Source organism: Heloderma suspectum, chromosome 4 (genome assembly GCF_057233095.1).
Source record: "Heloderma suspectum isolate Gila_16-S chromosome 4, 16-S_ref, whole genome shotgun sequence".
NCBI classification, from domain to species: domain Eukaryota; kingdom Metazoa; phylum Chordata; class Lepidosauria; order Squamata; family Helodermatidae; genus Heloderma; species Heloderma suspectum.
Window position 1 is genome coordinate 60086397 of NC_139461.1, and position 18000 is coordinate 60104396.

The 18000-nt window shown below is 41.5% G+C and overlaps 1 protein-coding gene across 4 annotated transcripts in view; it reads right to left on the reverse strand.

The window, feature by feature from the left end:
- MTFR1 (mitochondrial fission regulator 1) overlaps positions 1-18000 on the reverse strand; it is a 32829-nt gene that overhangs the window by 12631 nt on the left and 2198 nt on the right. Inside the window, exons 1-4 of one of the 4 annotated variants that reach the window (XM_084849422.1) lie at positions 14868-14977; positions 10190-10333; positions 9226-9324; positions 747-859 (exon numbers count right to left, since the gene is read on the reverse strand). In XM_084849422.1, the coding sequence (XP_084705548.1) occupies positions 747-859; positions 9226-9324; positions 10190-10255 (278 nt within the window). In that variant the 5' untranslated portion in view covers positions 10256-10333; positions 14868-14977. Of the gene's footprint in view, positions 1-746; positions 872-9225; positions 9325-10189; positions 10334-14867; positions 14978-18000 lie in introns of those variants that run through there. The other 3 variants (XM_084849420.1, XM_084849423.1, XM_084849421.1) reach the window with 3 other exon arrangements.

The window sequence follows — 18000 nt, forward strand, 5'->3', positions numbered from 1 at the left end:
AGGTTGTTTCCACTTCAACATGAACCCTGAAACTCTGAGGTCTTGCATTAAGTTCCCATAACTTTGTTCTATAAACGATATATGCAGTAGTAGCCAAAATGCTTTTAAGTGTCACGTTCAATGACACTTACATTAACTTTTAGTCAGACCTGATCTGAAGCACTCTACAGCAGCATCCTGATTTTTGCAGAGATGGGAGATCACTAGGGATTGTATTCAATGTTAGTTTAACTACCAATTATTTCAATGGGTGTACTCTAAGTAGGACTAACTGGGATATAACCCTACCATCTTTGTGGCTCTCTCTGCAGCTACTTCTTGCTTAATAGAATAGAGAGGATTAACCATCATTCAACTGCGCAAAATGGAACCAATAATGTAGATAGGAGGCATCAATGTCCCCCTACCTCATCCCCATCCCCATGTCATCTCCCTCCTCCTCATACTGCCAAAATGAACCTGGTCCATCCCAGAGGCAGTCCTTTGAGCCTGAGTCTGATTACAGAGACCTAGCCTACACCCTGTCATTTAAGTATTGCAAGCACCTCCTTTTGCATTGTTTATTCACTATCTTCCAAGTGCTGTGGGTGCTGAAACTTGTGATTTCAGTAGGCACTTAATTTCCTCGGCAACAATACTTGCCAGTATTGAGTGAATAAGCTATCTAGTTCAGTTTAACACACTGCTTGTTCCCATGAAACATCTTGATTTAAAGAACCATAGCAGGAGAACCTCAAGAAACATACCTGAGTCGTGTAAACATTTCACCTTCTTCCTCTTCTTCAGCAACCCATCCCACATCTGCAAGGGAGACTACTCCATCTTCTCTCAATTGGTTAGAATGATTGCCTTCTGCAGACTGAGAAGTAAGCTAGATTGAGTGGACAATGTTATATATTAGAGCAGTTGTTTGGGCCTTCTAAAATAATATTACACTGACTATGTTATGATCACATAGTCTTGCTTCTGTGAAAATAGTGAAAGATGAAACACATCCTCCTCCTATTACGAAAGAAACAGACAGAAGGAGGGACAGCAACTTTACACCAGGGTTAAGTTTCACTCTAAACAAGGTGTCAAAGGAGACTGCAGGTGAACTAATGCAGGAGTATTAGTACCATAACAATCTACAAAATCCAAAATATGGCCTACAGAGCACAATGAAGAATCTCCATAGAGATGGCTGTTTTCTGATGTCTGCCATTATACACAAATTTGCCACTAAACTACATGTCACCAGCTGCAAATTAGGTAAGTCACTTAGGGAGCAATCCTATGGCCACTAGTCAGCTGCTAGACAGCCATAGGATATCTGGTTTCCCGGGAACTGGTTCCCGGAGAACCGACCTTCTCCCCCTTGTGCCCTCCACTTTCCTGTGGTTAGATAGCTGAAATCAGCTGTCTAGCCACAAATTCAGGGCAGGAGAAGCGTGGAGGGAATGATCCCCTCTGTGCTTCTCCCACCCCGCATTGGATAGGCGGTCGCCTGTGAATTTGGAGGTGGCCGTCTATCCCCATAGGATTGCGCCCTTAAGCTAATAACAGTATCTGCTATATTAACAAATCACCCTACTCCCTACTGCCAAAATGAACTAATCTCACCAAGCATCCAGCACTACCATTCTTTCAAAAGTGCTAAAAACAATGGTTTTCAAGCAACAGAAGGTTCAGATTAAAGATTCAAGTCAGTGAATTTTTTTTTACATGGCAGAGCTATGTAAGAGACCTTCGGCCTGCTCTTACTGAAAACAATTCAATAGATTCTGGTTAGTAATATTTTGGAGAGAAACATGAGCAAGGGTGCAACTGTTTGCATGTTTACACAGAAAAAAGTCCTACAACTCCCAGAATTCCCTAGCCAGTCATGCTGGCTTGGGGATGTAGGATGTTTTCTGTCTGAACATGCAAAGGATTGTGCCCTAAGGGAATTAAACCAGTCTCAAGAGATGGAAGGCGCAAAACTTACATTGCACAATGTGGCCAACAGACAGATAAATGGATTGGTTGTGTGTATATATAGGTTCTAGTGTCAAATGGTTCCCATTTCTAGATTTGCATAAACAGCTAAGAAAGCACCAAGGCAGATATATAAATTTATTTATTTATTTATTGCATTTATATCCCGCCTTTTTTCCTCCTTAAGGAACCCAAGGTGGCATACACAGTCCTCCTTCTCCTCCATTTTATTCTCACAACAACAACCCTGTGAGGTGGGTTGGGCTGAGAGTCTGTGACTGGCCCAAAATCACCCAGTGAGCTTCCATGGCCGAGTGGGGACTAGAACCCCGATCTCCCAGCCCAACACTCTAGCCACTACACCACACTGGCTCTCTAAATAAAATAAAAAAATAAAAGGTTGATGCTACTGCCTAGGAATTGTGGAAGTCTTTCTAGCCCTGCACAAGACCAGCTCCAAACATATTAAATGTTTTTCTAGCTTGGATCCAAATCTACAGACCTCCTGTTGACAGCTAAACCCAGGTTTGTAATTATACATGATTTTAGGTATCTCTAGAGAGAGGGGCTGTTCATACACAATGCTATCCCACACTCAGTGGTTGAGTGTTGGTTGTTTTAAACCATGAGTTGTTCGTTGAACCATGGGTTACTGTGTTGTCTGAACACAGCCAGGGTGGCTTGTTAACTATGCAGTGTGGCTTATTTTTCTTGAACAAGCCATCTTGAGAACCCATGGTTTGTTGTTGGGCTGTTCAGGGGATTAACAAGCCACACTGCATGGTTAACAAGCTATCCTGGCTGCGTTGAGACAACACATTAACCTATCCTGCGGAAAATGTGCTCCATTCAGACAATAGGTTGACCCACAGTTCAACTAACAACCCACGCTTCAAAACAACCCACACTCAACCACTGAATGTGGATTAGTGTGTTGTGGGAACAGCACCAGAGAGTTGTCACTGTGCCTATCCCAGGCCATTGCTGGATTATTCTGACATAACTTCCAAGAAAGGAATAATAGCAAGCTGCAGTATAGCTTTAAACTGTTTGTTCAGAGATAATTCAAGATGCCAAACCATGGTTTATATTGACCACATTTTAGAACCCAAACCACAGTTTGACATTCCAAATGTGCAGGCAAGCCATGGTTTAGTACTTCAGTCTGTAGAGGTGAAGCGGCCTTCAGAGGAGGAGCAACTGATGTCTAAATTGACAAACCATAGTTACATGACACAAACCAAAATTAATCGCCCTTAACCATGGTTTGCTGTGATGTCTGAACTAAGCCTACAGTATGAAGCCCCTCTAAAGGCAGGATAAAATTACTTACATTATGCTCTCAATGTCCATTAAGTTAGCCATCAAAAGAGAAAAATCAGTGTCATTCAATGTCAATTCTTGTAGTAATCTAATATTTTGGGGTAGATATGCCAGGGCACAAATGCAAGGCACGTACTTGCATTTTGCCAGGCCCTGCATCAAGACAGGCAATTAAGCATGGCTGAGAAATTTGCTCCAACACAATGACAAGCCTAGGGTCCACAGATCTTCTCAGCAAGCATCCAAATCTTGGCCTAATCGCCCTCCACACTTTTAACTTCTCCAACTATACTATAGTGTTCAAGCTTCACAAATCATACTACAGCTGTAATCCTAAGCCCACTTGCCATGAAGTAAATTCCATTGCATCTAGTGGGTTTTACTTCTGAGTAAATGTATATAGGATTGTGCTAACAGTCTTCCTTTCCATCGTGGCAAATCAAAGACTGATAGCAATTAAAGTTTTCTTCCCACACCTTCAGCTTATATATAAGCTCAAGAAGAGAATTAAGGCCATAGAAGTTAATTTGATGTATGATTCCTGATAGCAATTAGGTCTCATTATAAACATGCACTAACAGCTCAATCAAGTTTAAAGTGAAAAGACAAAACTGACTTACAGCAGGTTCTGTGCACGGTCCTGTGATATAATAGCTAAAGCTAGTAAGAAAGAGAAAAAGGAAAGAGAGAATGCTATAGAAAAGTTTCAGTGTAGCAACAATGAAGAAGAAAGCATGAGAACAGCCATGAGCTTTTGATAAAATAGCAAAAGCTGATTCTGCTACTGTGTGGTGCATCAAACTGTTGTACTATTCAGTTTAGGGAAGTGATAGAAAACCTTTCTGGTCTAGCAACCACATGATCTATTTTAGATTGACAAGTAAGCAGTATCTCAAGAACATGCTTGCATACCCTCTTCTCTAGCCCCTTCCCACTTTGTTGGAAAAATATTTCAGGGTCCACAAATTTTACACTTGGTTCTGTAGGGAGTCATCATTTGTGCTCCGCACTGACCCTCCTCCCCAGTCAAACAACTTAGGGAGGGTTGTTTGAGGTACTGGGCTCTAGAGCAGACTGAAGTGAGTCTCTTGTGCTACTTCTGCCTGTTCCAAAGGTTTGCAGCAGAAAGACAAGCACCCTCCCTGCTCTTCAGCAAGGGAGGGGAGATCCCATGTCATATGGGGCTTTCAAGCAACAGTTCCAAAGCTCAGTGTGAAATAATAGACTTGATGTCAGGAGTGTTTCTGAGTGCAGGGAGTGGGAAAGTAGTTCAGATTCTGAAGAAGAACCGCCAGACATGGGGGAGGAATTTTCCCAGGCTAGTCCAGACATGGCTAGGCAGGCTCCTCAGGTTTCAAAGGTCCAGCTGGAGGAGGAGGGTCCCTCTTCACCCCCACCCCCCATGAGAGATAGCGAACAGGGAGAGGCAGGGTTTGGGGAGTCTGAATTAATAGATGCCAGACGCAGAGCTAAGAGGGAGAAGGCCGGGGCGGAACTTAGACGGTCTACCCGATTGGCCTTGCGTGAACAGCTGCGTCTAGAAACCTCACGAGAGAGACAGAGACCTCCCCTGACCCCTTAAGTTAGGATAGCGAGACTGTCTTCCTTTCAAACAGCATAGCTATCTTTTGAACCCCCTAAAAGCATTTCCTTGTAGACTGAGAGTCACTGAGAATTTGCATCTGTATGACCCTTTGAAGTAATGGATTAAAAGCTGTAGATTGAAGCCTCTTGTCTGTGTTTGATTTGGTGTTTGAAGTTCAGTGGGGGCAAAAGGAATCCTGACACTTTACTAAAATGAGGATCTGTTACTGGGCATCTTACTTGCCAGATGGTCAACCATACTAATCTCTAGTGAGTTAATTTGTGGAGGCATGCCAGTGAGAAAGGAGCTATGAAAATCGAAATAGGAACATTTCTCCTTGTTTCCTATTCTTTTCTTTCTCCAAGAAGCCCTGTTCAGCCAGCCCTTCTCCACATTCACTGAAACATCCAGACACCATTGACAGCCCATTGAAGCAGAGTTCGAGGCAAACCAGAAGCAGTGTGTATCAAGTAGATATGAATGCAGGTAGACCAACAAAGAAGGGGAGAACCAAGGTTTTTTTAACCTAGAAGGCTAGAACACTATGATTTTAACGAATCATACAACACACTTCCAAGCAACTCAATTTGTTCATTATAAATTAAACTTAAAATTATGACTTCATTCTTAAATGTATTTTCCCTCAAAAGCAATGGTTACAACCCACAGGATATCAGTAAAATTAAGTGCTACTGTCATGTGAGTACAATAGAAACACAAAATTCATGACTAAGGTAATCTTCCCAGAAAGAGTTCTTCCCTCCCACTTCCAAATCTGAAGAATGAGTTTTACTGTAAATCACACTAATTAACATAGTCACTTCAGAACTGCCTGCTTAGAATTAAAAGGAAGCAGTTTTATTTAAAATCCATGTGACTGCTATGAGAAATGAAGAACAAGTTATGCAAAACTAGGCCTTTGGATGGTCAGTGGCACCCATAGCTTGAAAATACTAGTTTGAAGCTTACCACAATCACAAGAGGACTTGTTTCAAAGAATTAAAATTCCATTTTTTTACATATTGAATTTTCATCTTAGAAAATGAGAAAAATGAAGCTTTTATTGGAACTGATTATATTTCAAATGCATTCATATGTCCTGCAAGATTGTATACATCTCTTTTCTGTCATCTTTCTACTATGTGGTGACATGCTTCCTTATCCTGTAACACTGTTTTGTTCCATCTCAGATTTTCATTTAGATTGTAAATAAAGGAGCTATTCTGTCTATCATTAAGGCTCTTCTCCCTGCCCCACACTCCACTTAAATGTGTTTGCACAACTCAGAAATGCAGCTATATAGTTCTCCAGGCTAACATTTAGAAGGAATGAATATAGAAGTGTGTATTAGCTTTTCCGTTATTCTTACACTTTGTCAGATATTTCCTAACGCAGAGCTGAACCACACAGCAGCTTTTAGGTGGCTAAGGCTACAATCTTATACCCACCGATCTGGAAGTAAGCCTCACTGAAATCAATGGGACTTACTTCTGATTAGACAGATACAGGATTGTGCTGAAAGAGTGGGTTAAGTGCAGCTAGAGTTCTCTCCTCTGAGGATATAGCAAGTGTTTGTACACCAGCTGTGCCATATACTTAGACACTATTTTTTTCAATCTCATGGTGACACTTTATTATTCAAATCTCTCCTGAACTCCCATTTTCCAAAGTAATACAACTGGAAATCTGGACATGAAGTGAAGGACATGCAACAACAAGAAGAAAATGTCTAATTGCCATTTACTCAGGCACATGGTTATCATTGATAAATGATATCATTTTATCAATGGTAAGAATAAAAACATTAAAAATTTAAATCAGAATTTTTGATTTAAATCAGATTTTGAAATGTTCTTAAAACAATTAGTAAAAAAAGAGCCTAGGTCAAAGATATCATCATGAATACTAACTATACAACTTCTAATTATATTCTTTGAATATGTTAGCAGTTTATGGAGATGGGCAGTTTATGATCGGTCCTTTTCTGCACTGCAGGTGGTGTACAGAAGTGCACGTGCTCTCTCTCTCTCAAGGCCTTTCCTCTCTAAGTGCAAAGATAGAGGAGGTCAATGAATAGAGAATTTGGGGAGATGGAGAAGTTCTGAACACGGAGGAGGAGTCTGGATATAAATCCAAGGGATAGGGGAGGGGAATAGAAAGTGAAACCAAAAGTGAGCAGAACATATTCATGCAGTCCTGATTCCTGAGGAAACTTCTGCTGCATATATTCTCCACTGTGTATCTACCTTCTAATAAAACCTACATCTCTGAATATGTATTAAGGTTATACTAAACAATAAGGAACTTCTACTAAAAATTATGATTAAATAGAATCTTCCTCACTAGTGATTTGATTTAAATCATTAACATTGAGTCCTTCATCAACGCAATTTAAATCAATCTGATTTAAATCAAATCAACCCTGCTCAGGGTAGTACCTAAAGTTAGTCCTACATAAAGTAGAGCTACTGAAATGAATGTGACTAGAGTTAGTCTTGATCAACTTTAGTCCCATTCATTTCAATGGGTCTACTCTACATAGGACTAACATTGGATACAAACCCCAGTCTGCATGTCAAGACCTAAAAACAGTCATGGAAGTCCTCTTTGAGCTGTAGACAGAAGGCACCCTGCTTCAATAATAATTTCGCAAATTCAGAATCAACATCTAGCTGTACCAGAGATAATCACTCATACTAATTGCAATGAGAGGCCCCACTGCTCCAAGTTAATACAACATCCACAGTGAGCTTACAGTAGGAAGAATACTGGGACAACATCACTCTTGAAAGATGACAGACACACAGTATCAACCTTTTATAATCGAACAGATCTGTCTTTGTAAGAAGCAAACTCTTAACTATAGGTTTATTTCAGAAGTATACCAAATAGCCTAATGATAAATGACTTGTCTTTTCAAAATGGATCGTATGTGAAAATGCTCTATATTTATTGGAGGAGCTCATGTGGATTTGTAGGCAGATGTGTCATGACATCACCCTCTACATCTTCCCAGGATTGATGCTTCTAAGCTTCTAATTGGCAATATCTTGCTGAATAACTATTTCCATGAAACATCTTTGTTTACCAAAATGTAGAACAATTTTAATAAGTAGTCACAGATTCAGGACAAGTTTTAAGCTGTCAAGTTAGCATCCTGCTTAGAAGGCAGATAATCTAGACCCAGGTGGGCAACATGAGGCCTGTGGACCACATGCAGCCCCTGCAATGGCCCCCACTCCCCCAAAATTTGGGGGGAATCCCCTCCAACTTTTAAATAAACAAAATGGTGTCTTGAGTACTATGGAGCACCAAAAGGATCAAATTAGCTTTTGGTGCTTCATAGAAGTTACGGGAGCTTCTTTTCCCCTAATTTCCCAGGCATCTTTAGCACCTGTAGGGGGTGTGACCCACGGGAGGATCCAGGGGAAAAAAATTTGCCCACAGACCTCCTAAAGTTGACCATACCTGATTTGGACTGTTAAAATATCATGATACAGGTGAGCTTTAATAACTATGAGTGGGACTTTCAACTGTTTTAGTGTTTTAGTGTATTTCCGGCCCCTAAGGTAGGGGTAGGCAACTTCATTTTCCCCCCCGTAAATTCTTTTTAAATTTTATTTTGGGGGACAGTGGGGGATGGCAGGGGCTGCACATTGCCCACCCCTGCCCTAAGAGGAGTGCTCCTGTTCAGGGCTCTACACAGCCCAGAACAGGAGCCTTGTAGTTCTGCTCAGAACTTGTGGGGAGAGGGTCTATATAGTGTGGAGCATGGTGCACATCGCTCCCTCCAGCCCCTCTCCAGGATACTTGCTATAAGGGGATAGAACAAACTACTCCCTCCTCCCCGTCCCACTTCACTTTTCTCTCCCTCCTCAACTGACAGTTCAGCATTAGTACATCATGAAAGCTGGTCCTTGTCAGTCCATTTTGGGTTGCAATTTTAAAAAAAACTTTTAATGTACACGCTTTAATATTTCTGCTTACCTCCAGAATCCCCTGAGTATATGTAGAAATTACTGCCTTATTTCTGAGGGGCTCTGCTTTCCTTCCAAACTGACATAGATTTAGGATGCAATCCTATGCATGTTTAGACAGAAAAAAAGGCCTAAAACTCCCAGCATGCCCCAACTAGCCATGCCAACTGAGACATGCTGGGAGTTGTAGGCCATGTTTCTGCCTAAATGTGCATAGGATTGCACCTTTTGTCACCCAAATTTGCTATTAAAAGTAACAATGATACTGGTCACTTGCAACATTTGGCACAACCATCAAGTACCTAGATGAATAAGTATATCCCAAAACTAGACTCTGAAGCCTCAGTGGTTTCCTCAGATTAAAACAAAGATTAAACTTCTTACCTGAAATTGGACCCTTGGGCACTGTATTAGAGAGAGGTTGGTACCAATTTTCCTTACAATACTTCTGTTTGGACCATAAGGCTTACTTGACCAAAGCAACTGAAAAGAAAAAGATTTTTAAATAATAGTTTGAAACTATGTACCTGATATTATGAAACTCCTTCGCTTTCTAGATTAAGGCTTCAATCCAATGCATACCTTTTACTGAGAGAAATAAGCCCCAGTCAACATAGTGGGATTTACTTTTAAGTAAACATGCATCAAATTGCACTGTAAGCCTGTTTACACAGAAAAACACATTATGCTTTAACAAGGGCAGTGTAAATTTCACTGAAATTCACATGCAGACAGAAGAATGAACACTTAACATGCTACATGACCATAATGACATCTGTATGGAGTTATAGTTAAGATGATCCCTCCCTAAAATCACAATTCTCTTTGTTACATCTTGAAGGCAAAATTACTTGGGCTAGGCAAGATCTAGGTGTCTGGGGGCCAATTCTATCCTCTTCCTGGAACCCACCAGGGGTGCCCCCCTGCCCCACCATATTTGCTGTGGGGCAATACAAAAGGGAAAGCTATACTTTCCCTTTAACATGAAGTATGGAGGGCCTTCCCGGAGTGCTATTTTCCTTTAAAACAAGGCTTGTGCTCCCCATGCACCCTGTTTTAAAGGAAAAATGGGAGGGGTTGCGATAGCATGGCAAGGCCACAAAAAAGACTGGGTGTGGGGCTGCATGTGGCCTGCATGTTGCCCACCCCTGATTTAAAGAATATTAGTCACGCCTAAATTCTATAGATTCTAATGGAACTTAAATACTCAGCAGTTAAATTCCTTTTATGTCATTGGGAGTTAGGCATGCTTAACTTTCATGAACTATGCCCATCCTGTATACATGCTAACATTACAGCTCCTCTATATATAGCTCCTCCATATATTCACTGTAACAGTTACACTTACCGATTCCATAGTCCACCCAGCTTGTTCAAACATTGCTCTAAACAGATGCTTAACCCAGTAGATCATCTAGAACAAGGCAGAGTCTTCACAAACTTGTAACCTAATGACCTGAGTTTTCTGGGATGCAAATGTTCCATAGTCATCCTGGGGGAACCAATTGTAAACAATGAGTATCTGTATGCAACTCTCAAATCAAGAGAAACTGTCTCAAAGAACACATGTTCAGCAATAGCTGTGACTCCAGAATTTTCACTGCAAATACACAATCAGTATTTATTGATTGTAAACCCACCTTTATTTCATTAAAAGCTGCCAAGTAGTATTTTCCTAAACAATTCTCAAAACAGGAAAAAAGAGCACTAGGTGGACAAAAAAACCCAGAAATATGCTGCATAAAGGAACATTTTATTTATTTCATTTCTATACCGCCCAATAGCCGAAGATCTCTGGGCGGTTCACAAAAATTAAACCAAGTCCGTTATGTACAGAATATGTTATCTTTCTATCATCACAAATACCAACCAGGTGACTGAAGCAATGACAAACTGTAAAAGAATGGTGATAATTAAAGACATTAGATAACTGAGAGCGGATGAACCCTAGATTTCAGCGTCCCCATCTTTAAAATAGATTGAAAGCTTTATATTTCATTAAGACATCCAGTATGCTTTAGGTACATCTATAAATAATACAAATAATGTGGAAAGGTACAATAAATTTCAAGTTATTTATGTTTGAAGCAGAACCTTCTTCTGTAGCAAACATGTATATCACTAGGAAACGAAATAACTAATCTGTTTAGTCCCCCTCATGAACAAGAAGAATTTTCTCATGTGAACACAGTTATGATTATTTTGGAAACCAGACAAATTTCTTGGCTGCATAATGGAAAAACTGAACTGAACAGAAGAAGAAAACTGACATGCCAAGGGACTGGAAGACAATTGGGAAAGTTCTAGCAAGAACTGCTTTCATTACAAGTTTCTTTTAGTCAACAGTTTACCACTGATAGGTAATAACATAATTCATGTGGAAACTTGGCACAGGCAGTCACACCGCCTTTAGGCTTCACCATTTATGGCATGTTTCAGATAATGCTGCTGCAGCTGTTCAGTTGTCAGTTTCTCACCTGGGAGCAGCAGTTCAAGTTATGTTCTTGAAGGCTGCCATTTCTTTAGACTTATTTGAAGCATTTTGTTATATGGATGGTTCCAGGAAAGTAAGGCATATTTTCTTAAGAATGCCCAGATATCTGCTAGGTGGAAGCTCCTTCCTGAGCTGGCTAAGTAAGTAAGGCCAATCCCACTCCCAAACCTAAACATGGTAACATAGTAATTCTATGTCCATATTCTGGGGGTGAGAGCAGGAGGAAAGAATTAGAGGGAGCCTTCTTTTCAAGCTGTTCCCTTCCATTAGGCTCCTCACCAAAACAACCTGAAAGCATACTGGTTTTCTTCTTCTTACTTGTGATTAGGTCCTCCCTCTACCCCAAGTAATTCTACTGTGCAATCATTATTCTTGCCTAACAACCCTACAAAGTAAGACACTATAAAACCTATTGAACTGATAGGGGACTTGCTCATGTATAACCCTCAGAGCAGGGAAGATATTTCAGATTCCTAAAAGCTAGGATCATTTACTTTAGAAGATAAAACACCATCTAACCCCCTATATGTCCTTTGTTTCTAAAAAGATGATCAGATTTCTGGTTCAGGGGTGTTTTGTTAATACTGCTAATTCCTTATCCAACTGGGTAAACTATTTAAACTACTCGACTTAGAACTTCTAGAAATTTTGAATTTTCTTTATACTTTTAAGCAATTGTGGTTAAGTTGCTGCTGCTTTATGTGATGGTTTCTGCTGCTGTTGTGGTTTTACATTTTGTAGTTTGATATTAAATTTTATGTTGTTATGCTTTATATTGTTAGCTGCCCTGGTAACTTTTGAATGTTGAAGGTACGGGATATCCATGAAGCAAATAAATAAGACACATATGGTTAGGGGCTGCGAACAGCACAGCTTTTGAGCTAATATGATTTTAAATCTGGGTGCCTGACCCATTCTCTTACCTGGTTCATACTTGTCTCCTTTTGACACCTTTCCTGCCAGCTTTATTCCTCTGTCGCTCCGGGCGACTATATACACATGTGTTCTCCCTCCTGCGCAGATGTTTTTATGGCCAGGAATGCTTGTGAAACTACTATTTTTCTCAGAATGTGGCCTAGTCAAGGCTTACCTAAACTGCTTTTCTGAGCTTTAAAGAACTGTGGAGATACAGATGGGATAGTGGTATGGTTGCATGAAGATCAAGGAAACTGACTGTAGCTCAGTGGCAGAGTACATACTTGGCATGCAGAAGGTTCCCAGGTTCAATTTGTAACACTTGCAGTTAGAAGGCTCAAGTAGCAGGTGATGGGAAAGACCTCTACCTGAGACTCTGAAGAGCCAGTTCCAGTCAGAGTAGACAACACCCTGACTTGGTATAGTTTCCTATATTCATGGTATAGTTTCCTATGTTCTGGAAATGTAGCTGCATTAGTCTGTAGCAGCAAAAAACCATTATGGCAGATTTATTATGGCATAAGCTTCTTGGGGGTGAGAGTCCATTCTAGATTTGATGAAGTAGACTCTAGTGCATGACACCTTATGCAACAAAACATTTCTTAGTCTTCAGGATGTCACAAGCCCCTTTCTTTATGTGGTTGGGTAAGCATGTTGGGGTGAGGCGACTACTACTGTGTGACCTCTAGGTTCCAAGCCTATTTTAGAATTTACTGTACCACTAAATGGAGAGCATCAGTAGCAGAACCAATAATGCAATGTCATACCAAAACTGAAATGGAAAAGTCAGTTCATATACCTCAAAATACCAACATCTAATTTGACAATAAGCAACAAGAATATTAAATTTTCAATGTATACAGAGATGTATAAGTGCAGCTTTTGATTTACATATCCACAACTCCTTCTGTGTCCTAATTCCTCTTCCTGCCCAGTGCCCATTAGGCTGTAAACCTGCAGGCAGCACCTTTTTATGTATTTCAGCTTTACAGCATCTATATCTTTGAGGTGCTTCATGAATAAGAAACAGTATAAGTATTCCTAGCAATATTTAAGATACTAAAAATGCAGTGTAATTTATTCATTAATATGCTATTGTCCATTTCACTATATCCTAGGGGTATATGAGCAATCCCAGTTCACTTCCCACTTGTCTATGAGGTCACTTAATTGTGGCTGAATCTAGCACATGACTAGCTAGAGTCGAGGACTGGCTACTCAAAGCAATCAGTTTTGAACATGTGGATTATACTTAACTACAACACTATTGTCTTTACTATCACCTGCTTGCTACCCAATTCTTTTAACTGCAGGTGTCAGAGACTGTGCCTGGGACTTTCTGCATGCAAAACATGTTCTCTATCATGTTCCATGGTCCCTTCCCCAGAGTGTTGTCTGAACTGTGACAGAACACGCAGACCACATGACATTGCAGAACAGAACTATACCTCATTTCTTTTCATATATCCTTAAAAATATTTCTCAAAATGGCAATACCAGCCCATAAAACAGTAGCTTGCAATGTCTCAAACATTTCAACTAATGTATAGCTCAGATCAAGTATACCAGTTTTACAGTAGCACCAGCAGCACATTTGCTTTTTAAAAAGCATTAGATGTGATCTTAAGATTGAAAAAGGCAAAACTATTATTTCCTAAGCCTCTTCTGTTACACTTCACTGATCTATGGAAAGGGCCATCTTTCATTCCTGTTACCTTTCCATTTCGAGCTTTAAACAAGGACTACCTCAGCCAGATACACATTTTTTTTTTTTGCTTTTTTAAGTGGAGGCAGCAAATGGCAGTATCAATTCCAGATCTTAATACTAATGAAGAAATGAGGCCAAAATACCATGTTCCTGCCACCTCTACTTTGTTTACAGCCTTAGCCACTGAGCTGCATAGCCTAGCAGGCGAAAGCTCAGTGGGCCTACAATTGTTGTTTACTAGGACACAGTAGGAGGAGAAGGGTGATCAAGCAGTTAGTTAGGAAATGAAATTTTCAAGGTTACCATTGCCCCATTAGAGGTGAAAAGCAATGTCCTCGCGCGTGAGACAGAGGGAGAATTCAGACGACGGAACATTTTGACTTTTCACCTGACTGCCGATAAGGAGCCCTGCATAATTTGTAACCTGAGAAGCGCCCAGGTCTAGGCCTACTTGGAAGTCAGGCCTTTCTGCCCACGGTGCGCCCTGATTCCTGAACAATGCCATGGCAGGTTGCGATTACTCAATCCTGAACGGAAGGATACTGCACATGCTCAGAGGCACCCCCCCCCCCCGTGTTATTGTTTGACACACGCAGGGGCCGGGATCTGCCTCAATTATTAAAAGGCAAGAAAAAGCCACAGTGCTCCCAAAGAACAATGGGGCTGAATAGCAGCCGAGTCTGGAGCAGCTCCGGCTGTGAAACCGCGGGATTTTTTGCCGCCCTTCCCCCACCACGAACTGGGCCAAAACTGGCCGCGCCGGCGCCACACGGGCCCTTCGAACCCAGCCAGCCAGAAGCGGCGCTCAAAAGTCCCTCCCTACCCAACGCTTCACGAAAGGCTTAGCCGTAAGGCCCAAAACCGGGACCAGGTCACGAAAGGAGAGAACCCCTCACCGCTCGCACTCACCCGCCCCTCGCCGTGCCGGTACTCGGCTGCTTTCTGAATCGCCTCAGGAGCGGCCAAGTCCTACCAGCTCATCTCTTGACCTCACTCAGCAGCTCTCCGCGTCCGTCTCCTTGAGTGACCAATCGCCCAGCCGCGCCGGCTACGACTCTGGCCAATCACCATCTGTCATTGGAGGAGGAGGAGGCGAGGCTTGGCCTCCCAGCCCTTCCGGCTGACACAAATGACATTAACCGACCATAGAGACAGGAAGGAAACCGACTGTCTTGACTGTACAAGTCTGTGGTCCCGTGAATAGACTTACGATTCCCCTCCGCGTCTCTATGGCTTTATGTTCGAAGCATGGCTATGGTTTGAAATCGACCATGTTTGTAAACGGCAGGGGAAAATCTTGCTCGTCGTCTACTCGGTACTGAACGATCGCGGTAGAGCGCCACCTGCCGGTTGGGCTCCCTCAATACAATGCTCAATGATAACTTCTTGAGAACGATTGCCTCTAGATGAAGGGGCAATCCTATGCATATTTAGACAGGATTATTTGTCGTATGGCACATTTACATCGCATTACAATGAAAACAAAGCGCATAATAAATATGAAATGTAAGATATAAAATAGACAGGAATATTACAAATGTATGTCTAGGTTTCTCCAGGAAAGGAGAAAGGAGATCGTTACCTTGTCGTGGTGCTGGAGCTTGAGCACCTCAATGACATCATGCGCTAAACAGTGAAGGGACAGCCAAGACGGGAAGGTCATGGCAGAGAGGTCAGACGAAATACGATCCCTGGGGAAGGAAACGGCAACCCACCCCAGTATTCTTGCCATGAAAACTAAATGGATCACTACAACCAGAGATATGTCGGTATACCATCGGAAGATGGGACTCCCAGGTCGGAAGACAGTCAAAATGCTACTAGGGAGGAACAGAGGATAAGTTCAACTAGCCCCAGATGTGATGACGCAGCTAGCTGAAAGCCAAAAGGATGGCTAGCAGCCGATGGTGCCGGTGGTGAATGACGAATCTGATGTTCTAAAGATCAACACACCATAGGAACCTGGAATGTAAGGTCTATGAGCCAGGACAAATTGGATGTGGTTATTGGGGAGATGTCCAGATTAAATATAGACATTTTGGGTGTCAGTGAACTGAAATGGACTGGAATGGGCCACTTCACATCAAATGACCACCAGATCTACTACTGTGGACAAGAGGACCACAGAAGAAATGGAGTAGCCTTCATAATTAATAATAAAGTGGCTAAAGCAGTGCTTGGATACAATCCAAAAAATGACAGCATGATCTCAATTCGAGTTCAGGGTAAGCCATTTAACATCACAGTGATCCAAATATATGCCCCAACCACAGATGCTGAAGAAGCAGAAGTAGATCAGTTCTATGAGGATCTGCAGCACCTACTGGATAGTACGCCAAAAAAAGGTGTTATTTTCATTACAGGAAGCTGGAATGCTAAGGTGGGTAGTCAAACGACACCTGGAATTACAGGCAAGCATAGTCTGGGAGAACAAAATGAAACAGGGCATAGGCTGATAGAATTTTGCCAAGATAACTCACCGTGCATAACAAACACTCTCTTCCAACAACCTAAAAGACGACTTTATACATGGACTTCAGCAGATGGTTGACACCAAAATCAGATTGACTACATCCTTTGTAGCCAAAGGTGGTAGACGTCTATAGAGTTGGTAAAAACAAGACCTGGAGCTGATTGTAGTTCAGATCACGAACTTCTTATTGCACAATTTAGAATCAGACTAAAGAGAATAGGGAAGACCCACAGATCAGTTAGATATGAGGAATTCATGGGCTCATATTCCTCATGAATATGCAGTGGAGGTGAAGAATAGGTTTAAGGGACTAGATTTAGTAGACAGGGTCCCAGAAGAACTATGGACTATGAAGTTGATATGTTAAGGACGCGGCAACAAAAAACATCCCAGAGAAAAAGTAAACCAAGAAGGCAAGATGGCTGTCTGCTGAGACACTGGAAGCAGCACAAGAAAGAAGGAAAGCAAAAGGCAACAGTGATAGGGGGAGATATGCCCCATTAATTGCAAAATTCCAGAGGTTAGCCAGAAGAGATTAGGAATTATTTTTAAACAAGCAATGCGCAGAAGTGGAAGAAGATAACAGAATAGGAAGGACAAGAGACCTCTTCCAGAAAATGAGAAACATTGGATGTAAATTCCAGGCAAAAATGGGTATGATCAAAAACAAAGATGGCAAGGTCCTAACAGAAGCAGGAGAGAGCAAGGAAAGATAGCAAGAATATACAGAAGATCTGTATAGGAAGGATAATAATATCGGGAATAGATTTGATGGTGTGGTCAGTGAGCTAGAGCCAGACATTCTGCAGTGAGGTTGAATGGGCCTTAAGAAGCATTGCTAATAACAAGGCAGCAGGAGATGACAGTATCCCAGCTGAACTGTTTAAAATCTTGCAAGATGATGCTGTCAAGGCGATGCATGCCATATGCTAGCAAATTTGGAAAACACAAGAATTGGCAGCAGATTGGAAAAAATCAACTTATATCCCCATACCAAAAAAGGGAAGCACCAAAGAATGTCCAAACTATCGGACAGTGGCACTTATTTCACATGCCAGTAAAGTAATGCTCAAGATCTTGCAAGGTAGACTCCAGCAATTCATGGAACGAGAATTGCCAGATGTACAAGCTGGGTTTAGAAAAGGCAGAGGAACTAGAGACCAAATTGCCAATATCTGCTGGATAATGGAGAAAGCCAGGGAGTTTCAGAAAAACATCTATTTGTTTTATTGACTATTCTAAAGCCTTTGACTGTATGGATCATCACAAATTGTGGCAAGTTCTTGGTGGTATGGGGATACCAAGTCATCTTGTCTGCATCCTGAGGAATCTGTATAGCAACCGAGTAGCAACGGTAAGAACAGACCACGGTACAACGGACTGGTTTAAGATTGGGAAAGGCGTACGGTAGGGTTGTATACTCTCACCCTACCTATTCAACTTGTACACAGAACACATCATGCGACGTGCTGGGATTGAAGAAGCCAAGGCTGGAGTTAAAATCGCTGGAAGAAACATTTACAATCTCAGATATGCAGATGATACCACTTTGATGGCTGAAAGCGAGGA